Source organism: Poecilia mexicana, unplaced genomic scaffold (genome assembly GCF_051168715.1).
Source record: "Poecilia mexicana isolate PSO_F unplaced genomic scaffold, ASM5116871v1 scaffold_3, whole genome shotgun sequence".
In the NCBI taxonomy this organism is placed as follows: domain Eukaryota; kingdom Metazoa; phylum Chordata; class Actinopteri; order Cyprinodontiformes; family Poeciliidae; genus Poecilia; species Poecilia mexicana.
In genome coordinates this window covers 26,523,320-26,547,284 of record NW_028263372.1, presented here as the reverse complement: position 1 = coordinate 26,547,284, position 23,965 = coordinate 26,523,320, and the positions used below count along the sequence as shown (strand labels likewise).

General features: G+C 37.3%; 1 protein-coding gene across 1 annotated transcript; it reads right to left on the bottom strand.

Annotated features, from left to right (window-relative positions):
* Positions 1-4,439: 4,439 nt before the first annotated feature.
* Positions 4,440-23,423, bottom strand: spata17 (spermatogenesis associated 17). The gene is made up of 7 exons (XM_014991304.2): positions 22,622-23,423; positions 20,873-20,962; positions 19,741-19,822; positions 18,295-18,345; positions 14,560-14,663; positions 8,569-8,692; positions 4,440-4,814 (listed from the first exon to the last, which is right to left on the bottom strand). Exons 1-7 carry the CDS (start codon positions 22,687-22,689, stop codon positions 4,548-4,550), a joined length of 786 nt encoding a protein of 261 aa, XP_014846790.1. The 5' UTR covers positions 22,690-23,423; the 3' UTR covers positions 4,440-4,547.
* Between the last annotated feature and the right edge of the window lie 542 nt (positions 23,424-23,965).

The following is a 23,965-nucleotide window of genomic DNA, read 5'->3' as shown; positions in this document are numbered from 1 at the left end:
ATGATAGGACTAACGCACTAATTACCATGGAGTGAGAGAAGAGAGAGAGTAAACAGAGGGGGTGAGAAGCAGAAAGACGAAGCTTCACCGAGCCGGCTGAAAGTGGGAAAATATGAGGTCCGCTGAGTTTTGAGAGATGGTGCTAAATTTATTCTCAGTATAAAGGCACCTGTTCCTTGAAGGCCTCAGAGGTTTGTTAGATGGCATTAGTGAAAAAATGGTATCATGGATAGCAAGGTACACAGCAGACAGGTCAGGAATAAAATTCTGTATTAAGTTAAAGCAAACTGGGTTATGAAACAATATTTGATACTGAAAGTTTCACAGATCACAGTATAATGCACTGGGGTTATTTTTAATCAGCCATTCTGAGTTGTCTGGAAGACAGGTTCATGAAGACCTGTTAGAGGCTGCTAACTACCTAAGACCAGAGATTGAGGTTCGTCTGCCAGCAGGACAACCATAAAAACGCTAAACTTACATTTAAATAGTCTGGATCACAGCATATCCTTATGCTAGAATGAGCCAGTCAAATGTCTACGTCCACATCCAAGGGAAAATTTGTGGTGAGACTTAAGTTGATGCTCAGAAGCTCTCTATCAACTCTAACCAAGCTTGACGAATTTTGCAAAGAAAAATTGAAAACATTTCAGGCAAAACCATGCATCATTTTTTTTTCCTTCACAAGAAAAGAAAATCTCTGTGGTTGCAACATGACAGATTGTGATAAAGGTTGACGAGGGATGAAAAATGGGAGATTTTATAAGATATGCGTAGAGTGAGTGCATAAAATCAGTTTACAAGTACAGCAGTTTCAATACAATGCTTTAAAGTTACAATTTTATCATCACACTGCTCATGCAGCCACTCTGTGTGGTTAATTACATACACACTGCAGCCTGTCAGAGGAATAATCCTTAGAAATAAAATGCTACAGTTACAATTAAAAAGATATGCATGTGAGCTTAGGAAAAAAGTCGCAGTCATAAATGCAGATGGTGTCAATGAACCTTGACAGCAGCCGCAAAAACATCCTGCTTCTATCTGCAACTACTGATCTTTTCCACTAAACAGCTGCAGTTTGGTGCACGCATATGTTGGTGGAAGATCCAGATACTATAGCGAACATAATTATATAATCCACAAATATACATATACATCTGGGGCATAACCCATGAATGGAGGCCTTAGTTCTTGACGCAGATGTCACAGGTTCGAGTCCCGGCCCGATGACCTTTGCCACATGTCTTCCTTTCTCATTACCCACCTTCCTGTCTGGCTACTCTCAAATAAAAGCCACTAGAGCCAATAAAACCTTTTTAAAAAAATCCTCTGCTTCTTCTTTGGTATTCTTTTATTGCAATCCGACAGAATCACGCTACATTTGTCTAAAACATCCATAATTTAGAAAATGTGTATGAGATTTGTTTTCTATGCATGCTATCTCTACAGATCTACAACCTTCCCAACAAATACACAACCTTGCCAATAATTTTTAACAAACACTGCATATTGCACAGTTTATAAAATGCATTGAGCTTTCCCCCAATCTCTCTTGTCAGCTGAAGGCGACCCCATACACCCTACAACTCAGCCCTCATGCTTATTTATTGCCACTTCCTGGGGCCGTGTTAGTTCATTCCCCTGTCGCTGCTCTCTTCTTCTTCCCATGCTCCTCTTGCTCTCTCTTGTTTCACTACTCGTTTCCGGGCAATTGGGTCTGGGTGCTGATGGTGGGGAGTAAGGGGCTGGGGTGGAGCTGCTGGGAACTTTGGACGTGTGTGTGTGTGTGTGTGTGTGTGCTGGGAAGTGAGCTAATAAAGGATGGTGATCCATGAAAGGCCTTGAGCAAAGACACAGTCAATTACCTAATGCCTGGACCTGACTGCAGGGCCCATGCTCACACGTTCTCTCTCTAACAATTGCGTACACACACACACACACACACAGACACACACACACACATGCTTACACCTCATTTACGTATACATGTAGATCGGGCAGTAGAGGGCAAGCTGTGAATCGTGTGCTCTTGTGTGGGTGGGTGTGCATATGCGTGTGATGGAGAGCGATGATTTATTAAATTGCTGTCACTTTTGACAAATTTGTACAACACAAGTTGAAGGTTTCAGCTCGACTGCTTCTGTGTTTTTCATCTTTTCTTTGGGGCGGGGGAGATTGTGTCTTCATGACAGAATCCAGGTAACTTTATAAACCTGTCTGATGTCACTCTTTGGGTTAAAAGCTGTATCCGTGGACACTTAATAAGTTGGCTTTACTTCTGGATTTAGGATAAAACATAACCAAATGTATAGTTTAATAACTGAAGGCTGAGTCCTTCTGATTAAAAATATTCCTTGTTTATTTAGAAAACAAGTGACAAGAAATGCCTTGCAGATTGTCTTCACATTATGGATATTAAAATAAATCAAGGAAAAATTAGTAGCAATAAAATATGACAGATGTTCTTTGTCATTTAATTGTAGGGAAAAAAAGATTGTAAGGGCTTGGAGTGGCAAAAAATGTTTGGTCTTTAATTGTGTAGTCAGGGAAATTATTGTGTGAGACAGATCAAACAGAGGGTTAATAACAGCACTTCACACTCACACACAGACAGCTCAGTAGATTAGCTTGTGAGTGGTAATGACTTTATAGTCGAGTGTTTCAGCAAAGACACTCACAATTACTAATTAAAACTCAAGAGTCTGAACTTAAGTACTGAGAGAATGGAATATGGCTCAATATGAACCCAGTCTGACGCCGTTTTTAACATAAATTCCAGTTCTGTACCTATTAAAGGAGTTTGTATAATACCTCATTTTGTCATTGAGGAACGATTACGATTACGTTTCATTTGTGCAAGAACAGATGTATTGTGTCTAGGTTTAAAAAAAAAAACATAAACAAAAAAAACCCTTAAATGCAAAGAAAAAGGTTGAATCATTTTCATTTCAAACAGTTTTTTAACGTGCAGTGATTTTTATAATGTGGTGATGACAAAACACTTTTTGATTTGTTTCAGTTTCCAACAGTGAGCGTGTACTTAACAGTAAGTCCCATTAATTGATTAATTGTGATTTTTCTGATGGTGATGGATAAACTTTTTGCAAAAAAAGGCTAACTTAAGTAGTTTTTGCCTTTTAAAAGATGACCTTCAGTTGTGTTTTTGTTTTGAAAAAGAGAAGGAGGTGGGGGAGATAGAGGAAGGGACAGGGACCCTGTCCTTGCTCTTATCGCTATGGGATCAGTGGCCTGGCCTGACCACTTCCACAGCCAGCACCTCAACCTTATCCATCACCACTAGATAGTTATCACACCAGGGATATAGGGGGTGTGAGGTAAAGGGGAGAGTGCAAATGAAAGAAAAGAGGGACTTCCTGCCCCGAGAACAAACTCTAATGCAAACAAAGCACACATAGGGAATGGAAGACAAACACCTATGATTATGTACACACGATGAATTTAGGTGTCATGATCCTTTAAAGGCACAACTAATAAGCTAGTAAGTCTGACTACACCTTGTTTATTGCATATTGTTTCACCTTATAATATATGAAGTAGTTTGATCAAAAAAACTTTAAATCATTATGTTACACTTATACTACTGTTGTTATATTAAATGCTATCTTGTATGTGACGTATTATTCCAATAAAAATGAAGATCAACTCAAGATTTGTCTAAAGTATTTTAATGATTAATTTCTTCTGTATTGCTTAATAAGCACTTTGCCGTTTATAAGTACTGGTTATGTAGTAGTTCTCAAAACTATAAAACAATGACATAGAGTTATTAGAAAAAAGGAAATTATTTACCCTCAAGTATCATTCTAGAGAGTGTATGCTGAGTCTGAACGCAGCTGTCGTAAATAACTTTTACTATTCGTTTAGCATAGCTTAAAGAATCTGTGCTCTATTCAGTATTAGCCTTATCTTCTGATTTGTATGTGTCAGCTTAAGTAAATGACATGAGAACTTTATATTTACCAAAAGTATAATTTTCACAAGCAAGTTTGCTTCTGTGCTGGGAAGCTTCCCGATTTATGAGAGCAGGGTTATGAAGAGGGGTCGATATGAATAATTGCTCAAGACCTAATAGCTGTGTATTTTGCTAACTCTTTCAGTGATTGAAGAGATTATTGTTTCAAAAGTCCTACTTAATGTCATAGAAACAGTAAAAAAGTGTGGTTCAGACAGGATGTGTTTACTCAGATTAAAAATTAACTAGTTCACATAAAAATAAAATGAAAGATCAGATGATTCAGTATAAATCACAAAAATTGTGACTCGTGGAAATCTCACCAGTCCAAGGTGTAATATCATAGCTTTAAGATTTTTGCATAAGTCGCATGGAGAACAGATATTACTGTGATCACTGTGTCGAGGCAAAGGTGTTCTTCCAGGAGCCGCTGATTCATCTGGGCTTTACAGCTGCTGTCACATTGTCTTTTATTTTGTCATCACTCGAACACAAGAATTTTACTATTGCATTCTTTTTTATTTTTTTTGCCTCATTCATATTTTAAGTGTGCTTTAATCCATTATCTGCCTCATCTGTTATGGACAGCTTGGGTCATTTTTCCCTTCTTGGTGGCGATAGGAGGTAGTCTGGTCCTCAACTCCTGGGTTTTGGTGGAAATGGTACATTGGGACTGAGGAGACCCAGAGAAACTAAGTCCCGTTGAGTCACAAAGGCCCCCGAGAGAACCTGTATCCCGGTGGGCCATGCTGGTAGGGACCTGATACCTGACCTGCCTCAGCAGCAGCTCCATCTCATGAGGGGTCTGCCTGTAAGGAGAGTTGAACACCCCAGGGAGCTAAAAGAAGAGAAACAAAAAGAAATTTTACCCCACGACTTAAGAGAAGTAGAGAGAAAACCAGAGATGGAGGCTACAGGACTAATTATTGTGCAGTGGTAACAGTTGTACATGTTAACATTTAGGCCAAAGTAACTATTTTAATGTGGGGATTTTAAGTAAGTCTTACTTTTGACAATCTTTTACTGCTCAACAAGTCACATAATTTAACATTTTAAGGTATTGCCACAAAACAATAAAGATGTCGTATGTTAAAATATTGGTAATAATTTTTTATAAATACCAAAAACATATTTTTGAATAACTTAAATTTAGCCAGGATCCTCACTGGTGGTGCCTCTAAGGCTGGAAAACGATGTCATCATAAAGCTTCTTCTGCATGTAACAATATCAGGGTTGGACTCTGTTGGACTTGAGTTGAGACACATAATCTCTTAATCTTTTTTTTTTTTTTCCTACTGGTCACTACATGTTTCCTCTGAATTTCCGTGAAGTTTTTTTTTTTGTGACATTCTTTGTCTAGAGTCCCAACATCATTAAGACTGTGCCAACAAAGTCCAATATCTGTGAAATAAACAGCTGCAATTTTGCTCCATTAAGAAAACTTTTCTCCAGCCTTCCATCCATTCTTTCTTCATTGAACCACAAGAGCAACGATGCATAGACAGAAAACTTACACAAGCTGTCAAACACTGACATCTTTGTAGCTGTGCAGCAAAAGTATTTAAACACAAACAAAACTTTGTCTTATTGCTTCTAAAATTGGAAGAGATAAGCCACCGACAGTCTCAGTAATAATTATTCAAATCACAGTGGTCCTTTTGCCTGTCTGTTAATTAAGAGACCAAAGCTTCAAGTCGGACGACTCTGTATCTACTCTATATGCTAATAACACTCTTTGCTATTTAAGCTACTTTAGGACTGAGACAACAGAGAGAGAAGGGAAAAAGTCTGAAGTGGGAAACGGTTATATCACCTCGCTCAATTTTTTTTTAACGTTGACAAACTAGTTAATTCTATAACGTTTCACTGCTAATACGATTTTTGATTTAACTAGCTATTCAATGAGTTTTAACCATAACAGGAAATTAGTCAAGTTAAAACAAGTCTATTCTTATCTTTAATATGCCACCAAATTAAAACTAATTCTTTATTTTTAATGGGTTAATTCGATGGGCCACTCCACAATAATAATCCTTAGATACGTAGAAATCAGTAATAGAAGGAGAATCCTACGTACTCCATCTTGGGATAAAGAGAAATTTGTTTCATTTATGGTTCTGTCCTCTGTTTATACCTGCTGGGAGCTGGTCCCTATCTATGAACCCTGGACAGGTCGCCAGTCTTTCACAGGCCAACACACACTGGACAGCCGACAACACACACACACACACACACACACAGACACACACACACAGACACAGACACACCTAGACCATAGGACAGCAGAAAACATGCAAACTCCAGGCAGAAAGTCCTTGTCAAGATTCAAACTCAGGACCTTCTTGTGGCAAAGCAACAACCCATTTCTCCACCATACACTTCATATGACTCCACACTTTGGTATAACACACGACTAAATTAATAAGGAAAAAAAAGACAAATTATCTGACTGAATCTAGTTTTAATTTATACCTACTAGACAGATCAAGGCACCAAAAATCACATATTTACAACAGTAAATGCAAAAACAAGGAGTAAATCAAACATGTTAACTTAACCCATTGAAAAGTAATTCTAATGCTACTTTTGATCCATTGCTTCTTAGTTGCTGCACATATGTTGCATCTCCCATAGGAGTGGTTTATCTTAAAGTAGGAGATTTATCAATCTGTAAAATCCAAATATAAAAAAAATGTCAGTAATTTTGCATAAAAACAAGACTTAATTGTTGCACACAACACTTTGCTAAACTATAAATACAAATATTATTCTCGGCTAATTTGACAGCTTAGTACAGTGTAGTAAAGATTACTTTGAGACAATGTGAGGTGGTAATTGGCACTCATCAGAAATGTTTCCAGTCTGGGTCATCAGCAGCAAGCACACACTCAACTGGACAGCAACACGGTGTCAGTTCATGAAAGTCTAAATATATTAGTACAGAGACAATCTTACATTCTTTAGAGTTTCCTGGTAACACAAACACACTCTCTTTCTCATAGACACACACAGAAGCACAAACACGAAACCCCAAAAGTACCAAGCCAGCCACGAGAAGAACAATGATGTTGACCCCGGGAACACTGCATCTCTGTCTTTGTCAGAGGGACTTAGGGCCTTTTGGTAAGCCGTATCTGTGTGAGAGTGTTGGTTCATTGTGTGTGTGTGTGTGTGTGTGCGTGTGTGTGTGTGTGTGTGTGGGTGTGTGTGTGTGTGTGGGCTTGGGTCCGAGAATTGAGGAAGGATGAACTGTGGTGGAGAGCCATCTATTCACAGCTGACAAGGTCAGAGCTACTATGGGAAAGATACCCCTGCCATATGCAGAGGCAGAGAGAGGAAGACAAAAATATATACTGAGTTAGAAAGACAGAGGACAGGAAGAGGAGATAAACTCTACTATACTTTCCTTATTGCTTGTTTAAAAGAAATTATTAGTTTATTCAGATGAGGAAAAGAAAACACACATTGGTAAACATCAACGACTAATCAAATTGAAATTATTCCAGCTGGCAACGTACAAAAGTCATGTCTTTGATAATAAGCCTTTTGAAACCAATCAGAAGATGGAAGTATGAGATGAAAAGGTAAAAGAAGACAGAAAAATTGAGAGGAGTGGTGCTGAATCAACAGTGACCAGTGTGCTTTGTCTTCATTATGATCCCAGTGGGGAGTCACAGAGATTTGTGGATGCCACACACACACACACACACACGCACACACACACACACACACACACACATACGCACTCCTGTGCACCTGTACCAGGGGAAGAAGTATAATACTCCACTCAGCACATCAGAAGAGCCACGAGGACTCATGTGTGCACATTCAACTTAGCTCCACACAGCCCTCTTCTGTTGACAAAATGGGAAAAAAGGGAATTTAAAAAAAAAGTTTCTCCGTGTGGCCTGCCTCCAGAGGACCGGCCTGTCTGGAGTGCTTATCTCAGCTTCTGTCAGCCCAACCACAATAAACTGCACAGGCATATGTGTAGGCATATCTAAACAGGAATGCTTATTGCCTAGATTTTTTTTCAGAGAAACATAATGAAACATTGTATTAACTTTTATTTAAGTAGAAAAATAAAATTATTTGGTGATATGTGTTCAATCTGACATGTATCTTCATCTGCTACTGCAGCCTCGGTTAAAAGTTTGTTGTCAAATTCAAAGCAGAAATGTGGGAATTTTTAAAGACTTAAAACGGGTACGGCAGATTCCAGCAATCTTTACATAAATGCAACATAAATATAATTTTCAATTCTAATGCACACATAACACTGCTGACTTTATTACTTATAAAACTGCATAGATATGACAAAAAAAAATTACGTAAAGTGTTATACAATTTTTGTGAGGGTAAAGAAAATGTGAAAATTAAATTAAACTATTAATCCATGTGCATTGAGGCTAATATATGAGTAATAATAGAAAAATGTTAATACTTTCACACGTTTGCCAAGAGAAAACACTGAAATAAATGTTAATAGGAAGAAATCATGAGATTGTTTTAGTTTTCCACTAAATATTGGTCTGGTTACATTACATCATAGTAAAACATTTGTATTTATTTTCTGTTACTAAATACCAACCTTTTTCGTGCTGATGAGATGGTGCAATCGATAAGCTTGGTAAGCTTTCGTTTTCTGCTCTTTTATAGCTTCTAGATATTCCTTCTCTCTCGTCTGTGCTTTCTCAATCTCGTCCAACTCTTTCCTACATGAAGCACAAAACAGCCACATAAATCCACATTCATTTTTTCCTTTGAGTTAATGTTTTTTGAGAGAGAATAGGAGTAAAAATCAAAGTAATACACAAATGCAAATATAAAGAGTGGTCAAAAAGGATAAAAAAATAACTACTGCCTCCACGGTTAATGTAAATGAATGAATTCTCTAAATTAATATCAAGATTTCTAAGTGTTTATCAATTTTTCACAACAAGTTAGGACGTCAACGTGAGTTTTAGGTAATTTGTAGACGATGTCGACCCAATTAAACAGCATTTGTGCAGGTGTTGGTATGTATTATAAGCACAGCCTGATAATTCCCTGAAGTGTCCTTCAGAGTAATAAAAAAACTGCCTAATCACACTGGGACAGACATGAAAAGGCAATGGTGCAGTGGGAGAAAAACAAGGAAATGAGGCTCTGCGGAGAGAAAAAAGCAAACTGAAAGCATGAGAGGGTATAAGTGGGAGGATGATGGATATATTTCATCACAGTAGCCAGGACAGGTCTGTCTGTGACATCTGTTTAGCGAAGCTGGCTAAATGGGATGCATTAAAACCCCATACACAGCTATTTCACTCCACAATCACGCAGCCTTATTGTTACAAAGGGGTAATAACTTAAAAGGGGAATTGGAAACAATTACTAAAACACATACGCCATGATAATTTGAAGAGACGCCCACAAAGCTAAGAGTAAAACCAATCTATTTCCGCTGGTGTAATACCAATAAGAGTTTAGCCAGAGCTCATCAACAATCCTGCATCTTTTTTCTATTTTTTTCGTTTCCGATCCCTTCTTTTTCTCTTTAATTCCTCTCTGCCGTCTCTCCCCCTATCCAACTTCTGTTTTCAATTACAAGTCTCCACGCCGGAATCCGGATATTCAAAGTGTTTCTGTAATGTGAGGTTAACACATTCTGCGGCAGCTGACATTTAAAAAGGAATTACAATGCGGTCCTGTTGCCTTTGCATTCTCATTCCTTCCAGAGAACCAGATTAAATTACAAAATAAATGAAATATGCAGAGCTCAGTGTGTGTGCTTGTGTGCAATAAGGAAAGGAGCAAATCTGAATGCGTATGTTTATAATATTAAGCATACCTATTTAATATAGTGTGTGGGGGTTTGTGTGAAAAGTGTAAATATTGAGGTTGCTGGCCTCTATTTGTCTACCAAGCTAACAGGAATATTACTTGTTAATGTAAAATATAAAGTTGGTGTTTACTGTAAGAATCTTATTCACAAACCACCTGGTGCATGTTTGTATATCTTTATATTCATGCCTCACAGAGCAACAACCTGTATTATTAGGTGTGCATCTTTCTGTTTTGAGAGGGTAAAACTGTTTTAAGTGTGTGATATTTTGTGTGTTTATATGTCACAAATTTGCCAGTGTGGTTTAGTGTCCATGCTAATTTTTAAAAGACTTTGGAAGCACACACAAATTTGTGTCAGTGTGCATGTGTGTTTGTCTTGGTCTGGCTGAATAGGTGACCTTTGTTTTCCTGCCCACAGTCCTAGTGTTATTAATTGCTGTGTAGTGGACAAAAGCCAAACAGATTTGTAACGGCTGAAGGCATCTCGATCTGTGTCGACCCAACCAGCCACCACAACATACAACCCTCATTAACCCTGTTCGGCACGTGCCTTCTTCCTGTGTGTGTTTGGAAATGTGTGTATTTTAGAATAAGTTAAATTGAAATTATGTGAGAAATATATAAATGCGCATTGAGTTTTCTGACATCTCTCATGCATAAACATGTACCAACAATGACGAGGGCTCTCACATTTAAATCCACTATTAATCTTACTATCAGCTCTAAACTAACAAAACTCAATGTAGTGAATTTGACTGGAGTTTAAATCCTAAAGAAGATGTTTGTTTCCTTTATTAGATATGAAGTTCAGATGCAAATTATCCTTTTAAGAGAAAATAAGCTGTGATTAATCAGGGCTTAGAGGAAGAACATCTCTGGGTCTGCTGGGATCTTTGGTTCAATGATGTTGGATCCTTTGTGTTTTATAGAATGAGTTTATTTACCAAAAATGACAGATGAATATCTGGAGAATTTAGAGTCTGAGTGAACACTTAAAAGTGAGAGCAAAATGTAAAATCACTTTTTGGGGGGCTTTATATCATGTTATAATGTTATTCCCTCACAAAAATGATACCTGGATTGTTACTTTGACCTACCATGGTAGCCATTTGGGGGTTTGCTGTAATGAAGCTCTGCCCATTTACACAGCAAGAGACACCTGGTGGAGCTGAGATTCTGCTGAACTTATCATGTGAACTACTTCTCAGTTCAACACTCTTATCAACGGCTGTAAACATCATGATGGATTAGCATTGTTGTGATGACATGCTGAAGGCGGGGTGTCGGAAAGAGTAGCAGCTTCTTAAAGAGACAGAGGCCAATTATAAGGCTATTAAATGGCATTAAGGTCTGGAAGACACTGCGTATAATATGCCCCCTTGAAAGGCCAGGTCCACACTAATCTAGATATTTGGCAATAAAGAGGATTTTTGCTCCATTTGGACCTCTGGTTTTTGGTTAAAAACAAAAAAAGAGAGATTTTAGAAACACCCTTAAAAGTGCATAGTTTTAAAACTTGTGCAAGCTAAAATAGTTTTAAAGGAGGTATTAGAGCTTTTTTTAATTGAACAGCCTTTCTTTCAAAAATGGAGGAAGGGTCTATCCTAAATATGCAGTAGTGCATCTGGGGCCTAATTATGCGGAAGCCATTGCTTAGAAGTGTTTTTACAATGACAAGTTACCATTTGACATGAATTACAATCAGGTTAATAATTTTAAGAACTCATAACACATTACAGTTATCAAGAAACAAACATTGCTCAGACCAGGCCGCAGAAGATGAGGTAGAGCACTTTGACTTCAGCTTGTGGCTGCTGAGCTGCTGAACACACATGATAATATAGTATAACTACTTTCCAATAACTGGAAACCCTTGCTGACACTTCTGCCCTGGACCTTTAATGTATTTAAATGTGTAATATTGTACAGCTACTTTTCTCAGTATTCCATCAATAATTTACTTTATGGTTCACAACAGGGGTTCAAGGACTGATGGAATATCAGAGAGTGAGGATCCAGGGGACAGCAGGCCACACTTTTGGTCATCCAGACAGAGAGGAAAGACGCTAATAAGCTAGGTTCTAAATATTTAGTGGAGCCTTGACCTGATTGGCTGATTTAATTGCTCCCATTGAATGATTCAATAGTTGGCAAAGAGTGTATAGACAACTTTATGGACAAATTCGGTGTCACAACTTGTGGCATTTTTCAGCAACCTGTAACAGTTTTTCTGCTTAACTTACTGATTGATTACAGTAACTAATCAGTTAAAGTACTCAAAATGAGCAGAGTACTGAGGCAAACAATGGCTAAAATAAATATGTCCCAATTAAAGCAAAAAAAAAAAGAACACTGAATATATCTTACTTATTCTTCCTATTGTTTTACTCTCACAAACACAAATAAATATACAATCAAGCTGAAAGAGTGAACTTAACTGTATCCAGAATGGATCAGAAAGAAAGAACAGCAAAAGAAATGCAGGCGCACAGAAGTGGAGAGTGATTGCAGGGCAGGCCTGCTCTATCTCCACCATAGCAGCTCCCCTTTCATGAATGTCCTTGGAAGGGACAGAAGACACAAGAGAGAGAGAGAGAGGAATGAAGAAAACTTGACTAAAGAAAGATGTGAAGAAGAAAGTGTAGAGAGAAAAGGGGGGCAATGTAGCTTATAGAAAATAACTAGTGCAGCTCAGCCCAATGGCAATCCACAAATTCTTCTCAATCCTCCAATTTGGCACTTTTAAGGATAAGTTAAAAGGTTTAACTACAGTGTTGCAGCATCACAGCAAGAATTATCTGATTATGGCAGTAATAATTACCCAGCTGTTATAGAAGATAGAGGAATAATTTGCGTAGTTAACAGGCCATGTTAGTGGTGGCAACGGCGACACCAGGACATTTAGTAAATATGCAAAGCATGGTTGTTCTGCTTTCCTAATTGGCCCCATCGTCCCACTGCATGCCCTTAATAAAGCCGGGGAACTTTAAGTGTCACCCTGACAAAGTGATAAATTGTTGGGGTATCAAGGAAAACTGAGGCAAAGAGGGGACTTCGCTGGGGTCCTGACTTCATTAGGGTATGCAATAGGAGAGAAAGGATGAATGAAGATGGACACAGTGAACCTGTGGCAGGGAGAGGGAAGATATAGAGCTAAATAGATTAAGATAGAGAGGAGCAAGGAGAGAAGCGAAAGTTAGAGATGAAGGGAGTCGTGTATCGAAGAGGATGGTGTAAGTGGCAGGGATTAGTTGGCTGCTGTACCTAATGAAATGGCACAGATGGTTTTAGTGCTGGGGTGATCTGTCATTAGAGAAAGACACTGAAATAGAGACTATGAGTATGATAGGACAGAAAGCAGTTTAGCAAGACACATACTACTATATTACTGCTACAACAACATTCGCTGAATGGACACCATTAATCCAGCACTCAATAATGTGTTCAGTGAACTGGACAGACAGACAGATAGTGGAGGAAAAGAGCATGTTGGTGGATTAAGCAGCAGAACTTTGTGGGGTAAGCGATCAGGTCATGAGCGATTCAAGGACTAAATACCTAACACAGGGCGGATATTTTCAATGAATTACGGAACAGTGTTAATTGATCATGACCTCAGTCGCACTGCATAAACATGTGATTATCTGAAGCAAAGGAGAACTTAACACCCTGAACACATCAAGGGTGTAGCTGAGTCTATATCTGCGCTTGTACAAAAGCAACAGAATGTCATACATTTATAATGCAGCCATTAGACCGAATATGGAACATTTAAATCTTCTCAACTCCATGCAGTAATGCATTATAGCATAGCAGAGTATAAGCTTTAACAATGTAGTCCTAGCTCTTTCTAAAAAAGGTTAAAGAGGAAGGATGTAAGGTGAAATGCAGGTGGGGTCCTGAGGAGGAAAGGCAGTGATCCAAGAAGCATTGTAACAAATTTACATTTAATTTTAGCAGAAGCCTAGAGATATTTTCTGTTGAGATGAATTAGCAGCATTAAAAAATGTGGCTATTAGCTAAACATGATAGTTTTTTTTTTTTTTTTGAAAATAAAAGATGGTGTTTCTTTAGCACTAAGCCCTAAAGCAGAGCATGTTTTATTAATGCACAGGCTGCGGTTCAAATCAGAGGTTAATTTTTAATTTCTTCACATGTTCACTTCTTTATCCCTTAGCCCTGAGCACTTTAAAGAAATCATTTCTCAGCCTCTACCTTCTACTCTATTTCTATGTCTTGGTTTCTCATATTTCTTCACTTTTCCTTTCTGCTTAGCTATATTTTAGTCTTCAAGTTAGAGCATTCAACTGTATTATTCCTCATAAGGTAATCTTATCTTTATTACGTGTTCATGGTAGTACACGTCTACTTCTTGATTCATTGCATATTTCTTTCACTAGTTTCCTACATTTAGAAAGTGTTGTGACAGTCTGATAACAAAACACTAAGAAATGGTTTAAACATATTTTATCTTTGCCCCATACGCATTTAAAATTAGAGTTTTCAAAGTATTTCCAACTCTTCAGGGCACTCATATTATGGACCATGTGGGTACGAGCATTAAGCACAGATTTTGTAAATATGTAACACTAATTCTTCTCTTTTGGGGGGGCAGGGAGGTAATTGCTCATTAAAGTTACACGAGCTCAGAAAGGCAATACATCCTGTGTACGTGTTGTGAAAAAAAGTGATCTTCTCTAGGTTATGTATATAATACATATAGTAAAAAGTAAAATCTGTTTAATTTTCTTCTTACCTCACGAGCTCATTCTTCATGAGAATTTGCTGCAGGTATCTTTTCCGAGCATAAAAGTAATGGATGTACTTCCTGTAGTAGAATCCTCTCCATGTTTTCTGAATCTGTAGAAATTACAGAGAACTTTCTCAAAACTTTGCACTACGAATTATGGCAGAATAGATGACAAAGTACAGAAGAAACAGTTTTGTCTTTCAAAATAATCTAATACTAAGACACTGCACAAAAGACAATAAGTTCTCTACAAAACATTATCTGCTGAGCAGGTGTCAGGACTGTCCCATTACTTTCATGTATTTTGTGCTGTGATAGTTTTCACATAAATCACATGCAGCATTTTATCCTACAAGACAGTGACAAACAGGCTACTCAAGGAGGGACTGACAAGTGACACAGCTCCGTATTTTTAACCAGTTCAGCCTCCACTGACAGAGTAGGCTGCGTATTAGCTAGCACATCCACCCACACACACACCAGCCGACCATTTTAAAGCAATGGGCGGATGTCCTTCAGACTAATTAGGAGATTAAAACAATGGCAGGTAAATGAATAATTATGCTATGAGAAGGAAGAGGAGAAGGAGGTGTGGAGGCTGTGGGAAAACAACAAAGAGCAAAATGAGAATTAGCATTGATCTGCCAGTCAATAGATAATTTTAAATAAAGTAATTGGCACCACAAGTTCTTTGCTGACCTCTGTTGACTAGTAAAATCAATGCTGTTGAATCTAATACAAATACGAGGTGCAGCATGTAAACACTAGTTTCTATTATGGCCTTAATACATTATCTTCTGTTATTCAACACAACGTGATGAAAACAAGGGGAGATTAGAAATAAAAGAATGGAGTCAACATTGATTTAAAGGAAACATCACAACGTGATCCTAAGAGGCCTGTTTTATTCTTCTGTGTCTAAACAGTGAACACGTATTAAGTGAAAACGTGCTAATTTCCTTTGATAAGAAAGTTTTACATTTTGACTCAATTGTGTCATGATCCTTCTTGTGTTTTATATAAATACGTCACAATTATTGTTTTTTATCTTAGAAGGTTTCATTTGTATGAAGTCTTGCGATTAACGTTAAGAATGCCATTTTATCTTTGTGATAGACCACAAGAAAAATAGGAACAAGTCGCCACAGCACAAAGTGAAAGAAACATACATTTCTGAAACAATAGGGATTTTTATTTATTTATTTTTCTTTTGCAAAATACACTGCTCAAAAAAATAAAGGGAACACTCAAATAACACATCCAAGATCTGAATGAATGAAATATTCTCATTGAATACTTTGTTCTGTACAAAGTTGAATGTGCTGACAACAAAATCACACAAAAATCATCAATGGAAATCAAATTTATTAACCAATGGAGGTCTGGATTTGGAGCCACACACAAAATTAAAGTAAAATGTTCCCTTTATTTTTTTGAGCAGTATATATTATAATCGCGAAAGAAGCCTCCCATGTTTAACTAGCAGTTTTAGAGGTTTTAAGATGCTAAATTCTGTGTTTGAATTTCGCTTGTTTTCAGAGTAAATCTGAGGCATTTTGAATTTGGGAGGAAGCTCAAAGTTGAATAACATACTGTGTTTGAATGGCAGATAACAGCATGAAAAATGGAACAAAAGCTGAAAACTCTAAAAGCTCACTTTTGGCTGCACACCTTTCCAGTCATACCTGCTGTCAGTGAATGCTGGCCAGAAGAGCCTTTGTTGACACCCCTCGGTAGCTGATCTCTTCTTAAATGTTGTGAGTTATTTTCTTACCAACATTCAAATGGTTTTCTTCATTTCTTTTTTATTTCTATGTGTTTGACATCATTAGAAAGCTTAGAATCCACACTTTCAAAATTTGTAAATAGCTCAAAATGCCCCTGGGAAAACTTGTTCCTAACTTTGTTGTGGCCAGTCACATGCCAGACATGTAAAAGTTTGGACTTTGCATTATACATCTTCAAAAGTTTTTATAATTGTAAAAAGATGTTTAACTCTGCGTCTGTTATATCGCAAGGCATAACATATGTTTAAGGAATGGTGGGTGGTAGAAACTCTACCTCTTAAAACACGGTTAAACATAGAATAGACTTTACAGGGCTTATGTGGGGATTAAATCCTCTGCTTTCTTACATTTTAACCACAGAACCATAAATCTGGAAGTTAGAGAAATATCATAGGGATACAAAACGTTTTTAATAATTAATAAAGACCCCTCTCCTTTAACTTTAGAAGCATGTACTTTGCTTCACAGGCTGACATTGGCCCTAACTTTTAATACTGGGAGATGTTTCTCTATAATGACTCATATTTACTATAGTTGGAAAGAGTACAAGGAGTTTTCATTTCAAACAAAATGAAAACATTCAAAAACATATTTTGTCTTTGCCCATCTGGACCATTACTTTTTCCTTTACATATTTTTTTCCCTTTCTGTTTCACCAGTTTTATGGAGGAGGAGGAATGAGATTTTGCTCTAAAAATAAAGAATATTAAACTGTAGAAACAAAAGGTGTCTGTTTTTAAAACTGCCAAGCATCAGTCATGGTCACATTGCTGTGATTTATGACATTAAAATGTGGGAACAGCTCTGAGGGGGAAAAAAGAGAGCATTTGTTAAAACAAAGGTTGTGGTGCCATAAAAATGGAGGGGAATTAGTTTGCCTACACAATTCTAAGAATCAAACTATGATCTATATGATCTGCTTGTATTGACTTATCAAAAATACATACTTGGTCTTGACAGGTCTAAATGTAACCTTTAACATCAAAAAAGCAATTTTTGCCCCCAGTCCAGACAACTTATAATTTTTGATAAATATCTACTACAGAAATCTAATGTAATATTTAAAGAGTAACTATTTCCTACATATAGGTTCTAAAAGAATTTTTTTTTAAAAGGTGAAATGTAAAAAGTAAAAATTTATTTACATAAAAATGACATTTAGTGACATTTGTGCAATTATTCCATGAAAGAAAAAATAGCTAAAACCTGCATTTGTTAAATCTATTTTTAAAACCTCAGTTATTTAGTCAAAGTTATTAAGAAAAAGGGGGTTTGGGAGCAGCCTTACATACTTGAAAATAATTGATTTGTAGTGGCAAGAGTTTAAACAGGTCGTTTATACTCCTAAACCATCCAAAGTGGCTGAATTTAAACAATTAGTCAAAGAAAAGTGGGCCAAACCTCATTCACAGCGACATAAAGGACTGATTGCCAGTTTCAGACACGCTTCAGGGTGTCATGATTTCATGAAATCATCATAAAGTAGAAGAATTTAGTAATGTAAACTAACTTATAGGAACTCAGGAAAAACGGAGAGAAACCAGGAACACAGGGTGTGAGGTACACAAGGGGAAAGTCAACACTGGGATTGGGATTCATGTGGTAAAAATAAATCTAAAGAAGACTCAATTTATAAGGGGGAAAATACACTTTTTATTACACTGTATGTGAATGAAATGCAATGTGATATTATTTCTATTCTCTTTTAATGTAAATTTCCCTATAAATCTAATCAATCTTCTTTTGATAAATCCCATATAAACTAAAACTCTGCACTGACCGTTAATGTTTCAAATAGTAAAAATAAAGAGTTTCAGTTTTGCAGTAGAACTGGTAATAAGTGTTAGAGATTGCTATTCGTGGGGACTCCGATTCACAGCGGATACTAAGCAACAGAGTGTCCCCACAGCAAGACACTGAATTTGCTAATACAAGACACTATCATGATATTTACCCTGACCGCCATGTCGTTGTAGAAATTCATCTTCATGGTAAAATATGCCGCCTGTGAACACAAAGGAAAGATGCCGTTACATCTTGTCTCCCGGCCCTCTGATCTGTCCACAGCAGGCATCAAAGATAAAGAGCTCTTTATACATAATACATTGCACAGAGACGGCACAGATAGGGCCACAGTAAAGGGGGAGGGTGGAGGAAGAGGTGTAGGAATGGAGAAGGAAAGAAAGCAAAAAATAAGAGAGCAATGAGAAAAGGTGAGGGAGATGCATGAGAAAGGGAGAGCAAAAGTGTTTAGTGGGCCTTTGTATCAAGGGGAGGACGGCACTCTCTTAATATACTAACACAGACAAGGGCCAAGAAAATCTATGGTAGTCAAGCAGCGCGCTAATGGAGATGTATGACGGCCAAACGCTCTCCTCTGGATTTCATAATCAATGACAGCCCTGCCACAGAAGAGACTAACAAAGGGCCAGAGGATACTCAGCCACACACTCAACAAGCCGTCACAGACCGAACGTGCCAGCCGACCACTGGGGGCACATTTCAGAAGCAAACCAGAGAGTCGGCCATAAAAGAGATTCATATTTCAGCACGTCTTTTTCAATAACGATGAAGAAGACGGGATGGACGGGAAGGGGGAAGAACACAAAGACTTGAAAGGAGATTGTGAATTCAGCTTGATGTTTTGTGAAGAAGCTTTGCACGAGTCACATTAGACACGATAAGGTCCCAGAGACAGAGGAAGACAGACGGAGACCAAAAGAGGAGGTGAAGCGTGGAATATCTCTGGGCTAATTCAAAACAGTGCACCGTGGCAATTTTGAGTGATTCAAATTAGCACTCGTCTGTTTTTAAATGAGACCAAACAGCCTCATTTTAGCCCATATGTGTGTGTGACACATCCTTCACTGTTTATTTTAACACCCCTTTCGCGCCCCCTCCTTTCCAATTCTTGAACGCCTCCCAAACGGCTACTGGCAGTTATGCTTTAGCAAACAGTCAATTTACAGGCATGATAAATAGCTTGTTGTGATACATTTACAAAACTCAATCCAGGGGAAAATTATACGCGAGAGCGCTGGGTATTGGATCCGGTATCAACAATCTGTTCAATTAAGAAGCAGTTGGAGGCAATATGCTGAAAATGGGGCCTTGTTTTACTAAAGCACACACACACACACACAATCATCATGTGCACAACTCTTTCCTCATTTCTATTTGTCACTAAACTCCTTCTGTATGAATCCCAGAAATTATGATATGATGGAATTCCTTATCGTAATTCATCACATTTGCTAAGTGTTAATTCCCACATGTGTAACGAGTGAATTATATTTCTTAAGGTCAGAGGCAGAGACTTAGAAATATGGCAATTGAATTCTAATGCATGCTATAATATCATAATCAATATATCTATTGCTATTCCCGGGCTCTAACTTACCTTCACCATTTGTCTGACACGTGCCCTTGCTGCAAAGCCGCGCCATGCCTTCTGTACGATGATTGCTTTCTTGTTCAGATGTCTGTAATAAGATCATATTATGGAGAGAACTAGATGGGTATATTTATAGTTGCTGAAAAGGCAGAAACTTTGAAATGGAGATAATGCAAATAAAAGGATGTATGTCTGTGTTTTATTACTTTAGTCACAAACAGGTTAGTTTATAGTCAGAAAATATTAATCTCAGTTAAAACAAAAAGCTAGAATAAGCAGAAACTTCTCAATAAAAAAGGTAAATATTCAGATCTACCTAAAACAATGTAGTTGATCAAATTGTGAAAAATACTCTGAAATAAATGTACCTTTATTTAAGAATAACGTGCAAATGGCATTAGCCAGCAAGAGGTCTGGAAAGGTCAGGAAAACATTATACTCCCAAGCTCTCAGAAAGACACACGAACATGGAAGGCCTCTGCGCTTCCAGGCTTTTCAATCACGCAAGATGAGCCTTTCACCTCCTTTAGTCAGTGGTGCACATTTGTATTCATCTTCAAACATACTCTAAATGCAAGTCCACTGCGATTCTCTGCCTCCAACGAGGCCATCAATTTCCAAAAGGCCATTTATATGCCCAGAAAATCAATGCTTATAGTGGGGATAGCACAACCCCGGAGTTGCACTTAGGCAGCTAAAATTGTTGCTAATTATCCACTTAACGCATTGATCAATTAACTAAAGTAATCTGAATTAACCTACTGTCTGGAAGTTTGTCTGCTGACCCCGCAGAATGGTGCTAGGGTCACAGCATCGGAGGAAGCATGAAGGTAGAGATATTTCTCTGTGTGTTAAACGAGCTACATTTATTCCTCGAGGCCATTTGCACAGCTCTAGAAGCGGGATAATTATGTGAGTGAGCTAATATCAGGGTTTCCCTTGAACTCAACTCTTAAAGCTGTGCCTCAATAATTTACAGCCTTCAGAGAGAGAGAGAGAGAAAAAGACAATTAAGGCTCTTTCTGCTGCTGCATGTTTGTGTATGTGATTGTTTTTTTTATTTCAAATACAACAGTGTTGAGTTAATTTAGCTGTATTTAGATCAAACACTCATAACATGCAAGATCTGCAGAACTACCTGATGTATGTCCGCACCCTGCAGGCTCGGAACCAGCTCTGAATTCGGATGGCAGCCTGGGTCTCCTCCTTTCTGTTCGCCTCGGCTTGCCTGAAGCACAAAGGCCCAGAATAAAACCATTGTAAGCTCTGGAGTTAGATTATGTAACAGTGGCTCAGCATAAATAATGTAATGTGTACCCCAAGCAGACGCTATTCACAGTAAGAAGGAAACGGATGCAGATGAACTAAATGTGTACTCCTCCTAATGATTAAATACTATTCAACATTCAAACTGGTCACAACTGTTTTGCTTCGATTCTCCAACTATGTCAGGAAATATCCTAGAAAATCGAACACATTTTTAGAAATATATCAGTTTTCTTTTCTGCTATAATTAAGAACAGGTTTTGGTAGGAATTATAATGAAGCAATTTAAGCATATAATTTGTGGCTTTGCAGTCCAACATTCAGGAAAGAATCCCACCACACCACAACAAAATGTGTTTAAAAAAATGCATAATGATGCATGTGTTCATAACATTTAGTACAATTTGACACATACATTTAAATGAATGTAAAACTATTTATTTTAAAGATATTTCCCACTGTTTGGGTAAAAATGTCTCACTAAAATCCTTCAGTCATTGTTTCTACTCCTCACCAATGTGAGTGTTTCAATTCAATAAATTAATTACAACCATTACTCCATGATTCCCAGGCCTTCAAAGCATTATTGGTGTCTGTTATTATAAATTGTACATTAAAATTCATTATGACTTCAATGTGCATTAAACATGCAAGAAAAAATGTTTACTTCCAGTACAATGTTAATTAAAATTAAAAGCTTACTTTAAATTTAAATCTGGGATAAATATGACATATTTTTAGCCTGCCTGTATAATGAAAATAACCCACTAAATTTTAAAGTGAAGCTTAAATTACTAAAAAAGTTTTAAAACTTAACAGATATCAAAACAACAACTACAATAACATATATCAATTTTTTTTAAAATGTGCTGTGTGCTTCTAAACAAAAAAAAAAAAAAACACTTTTTAAATCTGGATGCTCTCTTTAAACTTTATGAACTTTATAAACAAAATTTATAACACTGGTATTGTCATTTCTATCAAAAATTTCCATCACACAAAATTAAGTTATGGAAACGATTGATGTGGAACTGACAATGTGGATCACTTTTAATAGACCTGTTCACATGTGCAAATCTACTTTAGAGTTGGTGTTAGATATACTCATACTCCATACAAGCTGATATTTTAGTCAAAACAAATCCCTGAAGTTACATTTGTGGCGAGTTATGGAAACGACAAGGACTGAAAATGTGTTCTTTTCACAACTAAATTGAACATTTCACGAAATCTATTTTTGTTAGATTTCTCAAACAGCCTGAAACCAACAACATACCAAACCGTATTTTAGGAAATAAAAATCACAATGTACCCTTTAATTTGTCGTTCAACTTCGTAAATTATGTGACAGGGAAAAAAGTGTTATCGGTTTTTCTACATCCGGCAAAAAAAAAAAAAAAAAAAAAAGACTCAATCGCTACGACACAGTTTCTAAAATGATAACTGTGAAATTGTCTCAAAACCTAATGTCATTGCTGTTAACGTCACACTAAATTTCAATGACAAAAAAGTTCATGTCAATTAAGCTAATTCGTTATTCCCAAAAACTTAAAGTTCTGCGACAATCACATACACAATATATGTAAAGTAATATGTACATATGAAAATACATGTCACGAACCTGTTTCTGTTGTAGTATTCACTTTTAAATTCCTCTACTTGTTGTTTCAATTTTAGAAGGTCAGCCATTGCCACACAGACAGTTTACTTGTTGTCCTGGCAACGACAGCTCTGTTCCGAAGAGGCGTTCAGGGCTCGTCGGAAATACTTGTATAACAACTAAATGCTTCATAGCGTCCAATGACCCACGCCTTTAAAACGTTTACATGCAATATGTTTAGTCATTTGAGCGTCTGTTTTAAACTTAGGAACTGACTGTTTTTTTTTTGTTTTTTTTTGCTTTTTTTTTTTTAAATTAAAGTAGTTTTGTTACAAAGAATACCCAGACCAAATACTGTTTTATTTTTGATGATATGAATAAATACTAGATAACTTCATAATGCTAATGGCCTCACTCATAGTCAGTATTTCCAAAAGTAAAGCTGATTTCAGAATTTCAGAAAAAAAAGAAATGTCATTTTATTAGAATAGATTAGGATAGATTCATCATTTATTATCCAACATTTATATATTTATAAATGAGACTGTACAGTAAGATCAATTCCAACATAAGAAAAACAACGGTTATTAAAATAACATACTCAGATCTATTGAATTTATTACATATAGTTTTAAAAAAAAGTATTTAAATAATAAGCGCAGGAATGCTAGAAAGTCATTTAAAAATGTCTGCTCTCTAGATGCAGATTGTAGATGTTTGTATTGATCTGCCAGTCGCCAAAGCTCTTCCTTCCAGCCGCTCTTTCATCTATTTCCGTCTTTTCTTGACGTTATCAACCGTTATCAAAAGTTATCAGTTTATGTCTCCCTGCTCTCCCTTCCCCATTTCCTCTCATCTTCATTCCACTTCTCTTCAGTCTTCAGTCATATTCCGCTGTCACAGTGATCACCAAAGCAGTGTGTGTGTGCGTGCGTGTGTGTGTGTGTCTCTGTCTCTGTCTGTCTGTCTGTCTGTCAGTCACTGTGCAGTTTTATATCTCTCCTAGGAAAGACACCTGTCTGCCTGTTGGTCAGAGGTATATCAGCATTATAGATTACTCCTTGAAGACAGGGAAATGACAAATAGTGAGAGTGAATAAGTATGTGTCTATTTCGATGCTTTTTCATGTCTGTGCACCCACATGCCTAAGTCTCTGTCAAAAACCTTGTTTGAAGTTTTTCTCTGTGTCTCTGTCCTTTTCTGAAGCCAATTTGCTGGCTGCTGTGCGGGTGAAAAGAAGAACGCAGACATCGATGTAGAGTTATGGCTGCAGGGGCGAACCCATGGTTGCACAGTCCATCCATCGAAGGGCAGTAGGAGGGCGGCCACCCTGGTAATTACCGGAGAGCTGTTGTGACAACAGGC